At 42.3% G+C, this 5,665-nt stretch overlaps 1 protein-coding gene across 1 annotated transcript; it reads right to left on the bottom strand.

Moving 5' to 3' along the window:
• Positions 1-679: 679 nt before the first annotated feature.
• LOC103521755 (mpv17-like protein) lies at positions 680-3,814 on the bottom strand (the record flags this gene model as incomplete). The annotated part of the gene is made up of 3 exons (XM_008486862.3): positions 3,274-3,814; positions 1,189-1,294; positions 680-815 (listed from the first exon to the last, which is right to left on the bottom strand). Coding segments are annotated over exons 1-3 (439 nt in total), but the record flags the coding sequence as incomplete, so codon positions are not given.
• Positions 3,815-5,665: the final 1,851 nt, after the last annotated feature.

Here is a 5,665-nt window from a genome sequence, read left to right as displayed (position 1 = left end):
TGAAAATTTGGACCGATTGCAAGATTTTTTCATTACTAGTATAGCTTCGCTATAACTGTAGTAATAGATAATAGAAAGTAATGTAAGAAAAAATATTAAAAAGTATCTGCCTTGCAAGCACTAAGTCGCGGGTTCGATTTCCCGCCGAAAGGTTCGTTCTCGGAACGGCTGGTTCTTTCTCCCTTCTTGTCCTCCTTCTCTCTTCGATTTCGGGACGACAAGGTACCTTATCGCTGTTAGAGTTCCGTCTATCAAACTTCTTTGGAAAAAAAAAAAGTTTCGATAGGAGGAACTGAAGTTGGCTGGGTCACATCCTGAGAAGAAATTGTCTGCAGAGAAGAATCATGGAAGGAGAGCTGAGAGGAAAGAGATCTATAGGAAGAAAGAGGTTTGGAATGCTGAGAGATGTGCTGAATGGAAGACCGTTTGAACAAATTAAGGAGGACGCCCAAGATCGAGAAAAGTGGAGAACGTCGTGTTGAAACCTGTCCTAGGACAGATCTACATCTATAAGGAGGAACTGTAAGAACGGAGGATTTATCGTCCCGGAATCTATGAGAGAAGGACAGGATAGGAAAGAGCCATCCGTTCCGAGAACGCGAACCTTATCTATTCTGTTTCGGGTAAAGTTCGCCCCGGGGCGAAATAGGTACATATGTAGAACCCATCCAGCGCTTACAAGGTAGATAAGTTGGCCAAAACTTATGGGACACCTCATGTAGACCATCGTCCACTGTTTTACCTTCTAGCAGTGTCATACCGAAGTAAAAGCTAATCATAGCAAACGGTGTATAGGTCACTTGTTCTACCAGAGCCTGTAAGGGGAGAAATGAGAAAAACCAGTCATTATAGGTACCCGATTTTGAAAATTTGGACCGATTGCAAGATTTTTTCATTACTAGTATAGCTTCGCTATAACTGTAGTAATAGATAATAGAAAGGAATGATAGGGGCGGAGCGCTTTAATAAGTCAATAACCCACAAGCTACTGGTGCTTCGAAAATCAATCTTAATGAGTATTAGGCCAGCCACTCACTATCAGACAGACCTGACAGGTACACCTGATAGTGTGTTTGCTCATCAGGTACCTAGACCTGACAGACGGACCTTTTCGGCCGTACCTGTGTGTCAGGTCTGCCTGACAGTGAGTGGCTGGCCTTAGAAACAAAATACATGGTATGGAGTTACCTTTTTCAAGGAATGACTTAGGGTTGGTTTGGGCCATTTTCGCCTTGCTATCGACAGCCAACAGTACAAGGTGGGAGCCACGTAGAATGTACCGAACATACTGAACCTTTGAACACAATAGAGAAACGTCCATTTAGTGATTTTAGTGGGCAAGACAAGGGATATACCAAGTGTCCCTTAGTGTGGGTAGTTTAGCATTAAAACAATACCTACATCACATCACACCATATCATCATCATCACCACCACCACCTTATGTTTGTACCTAATGTGTTGTATTCTTGTTTATTGTACTTAAATAAAAATAAATGAGAGCACCTTTTGCTATGTTTGAAAAATGAAATGAAATGGTCAGGGCCGAATTCAGGGGGGGGGGGGGGGGGGAAGCCGGGGCCCCCACCTCGAACTTCATTTTTTGTTCCTTACTGTAGGTGAGACTCCGAAAATTTGGGAGTGATGTACATTGTACATGCTACGACACGACCTCATGAGGCCCATTGTTTCGTCGCTACGAAATAACAACCGGCTCTATTTTTCCGCGCTTCTTTAGCGCTTGCCCGACCGTAATTCAAACTGACCTTTACCTGGCAGGATAAGGTTCGTTCTCGGAACGCTGGCTTTCCCTATATGTCTTCTTTCTGTTCTTGCTTTCGGGACGATAAGACTTTAGCAGTTACAATTCGCCTTGTCAAACCTCTTTTATCTTTTTAAAACCGGCTCTCATTATTTTTCCTCGCTTCATTCAGCGCTTCCATGAACACGAAATCTATCAGACCTTTTTTTTCTCAAGAGGTTTGAACAGAGGGAACTGTAACTGCTATGGTCTTATCGTCCCGAAATCGAAGAGAGAAGGAAAGACAGGATAGGAGAAAAGCCAAGCCGTTCCGAGAACGAACATTATCCCATCACGGACAAAATCCGCCCCGCGCGGGAATCGAACCGATCTACGCTTACAAGGCAGACGGCGCCACCAACCAAGCCTAACTAGGCTCAATCTTTCTTTACCCATCTTTCCTCCTCCGCGATCCCATTTGTGTATTTCATTTCTTGGTCACCAGGGAATGAAGAGGGTCGGGACGCAACGAGGTTTATATTGATGTTTCCCGTGGGAAAACTCTTCCGTTGCCACATGGGGTCTGTTATTTTCAGTGCTTGGGTAGGGTTATATTGTTGCCTTAATTTCCCTCTCCGCTCAACTGCAAACTGTTGGTGTAGTGGTATCATGCAAGATTCCATTCGCTTGCACTCGGTTCGGATTCCCGACAGTGCACATATTCTTTTGGGCCTTCTTTTAAAGGTTTATAATTTTTTTGGAGTTTTTTTTTTTTTTTTTTCTTCCTGGTTTTGAAGATGTCAAAATAAAAGCACACGTAACGTAACGATACTAGGCACAAAGGAAATTTGAAGGAGAAAAAAAGATCGCGTAGACTTTTGTGCTATTTACATAAAATTTATATTGGTAAAATTTTGAAAAAGTCTTTTTTTAATAATAATAATGAAAAATTAAACTAAACGGACGGGACGTAGACTAGGTAGGTACTCCATCACAGGGGCGGCTCTATAGATATTTTGCCGCTCTGGGCGGCCTTTACGCCGGCTTGGAAAAAGGGTCTGTAGGTAGATTTTAAATTGAGACAATTTTTATGGATTGAACAATTGTTCCGTGGCAAAAATCGGAAGTTTGGAAATTTTCGAAGAAAAAAAAAAAAAAAAAATGTAGCCCAGTAAAATTTCCCTCGTTGACCTATGATCTCGAAGTCGTACTTTCACATAGGTACACGATATGTGGGGACTGTGGAGCTGTGGACACACCCGAAGAAAAGAAAACAGTCCAGTGAAATTTTCACTAGGTGATCTAGAGGAAAACTTTAGCCCAGTAAACATGAACTCCAAGTACTTAGTACTTCACATATAGGCCAGTGAAATTTTCATTAGACGATAAAAAGAAAAAAAAAAAAAATAAAATAGCCCAGTAAAATTTGTCTCATTGTATAATCTCCAAGTTGTTATATGTTATACTTCATACGAGTATAGGCCAGTGAAATTTTCACTGGATGATCTCGAAATGTAGCCCAGTAAAACTTACCTCATAATTCTATCATAGTCGATGTTTTTCTTCTTGGCGATGAATTTCTCCTGCAGCACGACCCCACAAGGCCAAATAACACTATAAGCTACCATACCGCGCAGAATGGGATACTTGTCGAACACTTGGACTGTTCTCGATTTGACCAAACCCGCTCCCGATTTGACCTGGTGGAAGATCGCCCATCGGAGAGGCATTGTGTAGAGTCCCCGATCTGGGGGGTTGCTGAGATCGGTGGGAAGGTTCTACCCGATCTGGTGAATCGGGTTCTAGATGGGTTAGAACCCCGTGGGATCGGGTTTCCAAATGGATTAGGCCTTCGGAATTTTAGATCGGTTTAGTTTTCGGTTCCGCTTGCTGTCCAATCGGGCTCTAAATGGGTAAGGCCCCTCGTTCGGGCTCTGAAAGAGTTAGGCCTGCGGGACCATGCACCGGTTGGTTTTTGGTCTGTCCTAGTTTTTGATGGGTAAGATTCCTCGATTGGGTGCTAAATGCAACCCTGGTTCTAGATGGGTAAGATTAAGATTCCTCGATTGGGTGCTAAATGGGGGGGGGGGGGGGGGTTGAGATCGGTGGGAAGGTTCTACCCGATCTGGTGAATCGGGTTCTAGATCGGTTAGAACCCCGTGGGATCGGGTTTCCAAATGGATTAGGCCTTCGGAATTTTAGATCGGTTTAGTTTTCGGTTCCCCTTGCTGTCCAATCGGGCTCTAAATGGGTAAGGCCCCTCGTTCGGGCTCTGAAAGAGTTAGGCCTGCGGGACCATGCACCGGTTGGTTTTTGGTCTGTCCTAGTTTTTGATGGGTAAGATTCCTCGATTGGGTGCTAAATGCAACCCTGGTTCTAGATGGGTAAGATTAAGATTCCTCGATTGGGTGCTAAATGGAACCCTGGTTCTAGATGGGTAAGATTCCTCGATTGGGTGCTAAATGGAACCCTGAATTCTCAGATCGGTAGATCCCTCCGGGTTCCAAATGGGTTAGCTAGTTGTCAGCGGATGGTTGAACTTGACTGGCTCCATTATTTTTACATTTGTTTTTTGAGGGTGATTTGACAGTTTACTTTCGAGGGGCTGAGCGAATTAGGTTAACGCTATAAGAAAATGGGAAAAATTAAAATATAAATTTTAAAAGACAATTGAAAAATTAACTTACAGACTTAGTAATAAAAAAAAAGTCCTTCTACCTACTTATTAGGTCACATCAAAAAGACTAACCTACCTATCCAAAAAAGAACAAAAACAAACAAAGAAACGGAAAAAATAAACACTTCACAGACTTTACACAAAACTAACGGAAAAAGTGGGAAAACTACGAAGCGTACGAGTTTCTGACGACACACACTAAAAAAAAAACAATGTTTCGGAGTCGCGATTTCTCTTGTTTGAAAGTAGGTACGAAAATTTCTCGACGTTATTTTTAACTCCCACGAAGCTTGAAGTTCATGAATGAGGTCGCAGCAGAGGGAGAAAGCAGTGGGAAATGTCGCTCTTCCTCTTTTCCCTCCCCTTGAAAGGGAGCTATGAGTGATATTAGGGACAATAGCATAGGGAGGAAACGTAGAGTCGTAGAGGACGGGACAGTATCATAAATCCGCGCTTAAAAAATGAGATCACCTAATGACTGCTGAAACCCTCCAAGAGATCACCTATGGATATTTATCACCTATGGATATTTTTTCCGAAAGTGAAGATTTTACATTTTTGGCGGTTTTTAGCTCTACGATAGTATGTATACGTTGAAAGCACGAGAGCCCGATAGACAGTGGCGTAGCGTGGTCTAACTCCAAGTGTAGGGCGGACACTAATTTCTATCACAATGTCTATCTAATAAGAATACAATAATTATTTAAAGTCAATATTTAAGGGTATTTGAGTGGAATTTTTGAGTGTATGGCCGCCATACACGCCCTACATGAACGATAGATAACATAAAAAAAAAAAAATGCTTTCCCTAATTACCTAAGCAAAATGTTTCCATAGGCTGAGTTGTTTTTTAAGCGCTTATATGGATGGGAGAAGAGAGGACAATGTAAAAGGGAGAGGAATATGGGATGGATGGGAGAGAGTATAATGCAAAAGGGAGAGGGATATGGGATGGATGGGAGAGAGTATAATGCAAAAGGGAGAGGGATATGGGATGGATGAGAGAGAGGAGAGAGTATAATGCTAGATGGATGAGATAGGAAGGGATAATGCAAAAGGGAGATGGGTGGGGGATGGGCAATAATGAAAATATTTGTATTTTATTGTCACGTGATCATGCTTGTATGCATGTGAAGTGTGTAGAATTTTGGCACAATTTCTTAGAAGCAAGCGCAGAGGGAAGGGACAGAGGGTATTGCAATAAATGAATAATCATAATTATTACGAAGTGCAAAATGGACGAGTAAA

The sequence above is a fragment of the Diaphorina citri genome, unplaced genomic scaffold, assembly GCF_000475195.1.
Source record: "Diaphorina citri unplaced genomic scaffold, Diaci psyllid genome assembly version 1.1 scaffold5877, whole genome shotgun sequence".
Taxonomy (NCBI): Eukaryota; Metazoa; Arthropoda; class Insecta; order Hemiptera; family Psyllidae; genus Diaphorina; species Diaphorina citri.
Note: the sequence above shows the minus strand (reverse complement) of the source record. Positions and strands in the feature narration are given on the sequence as shown.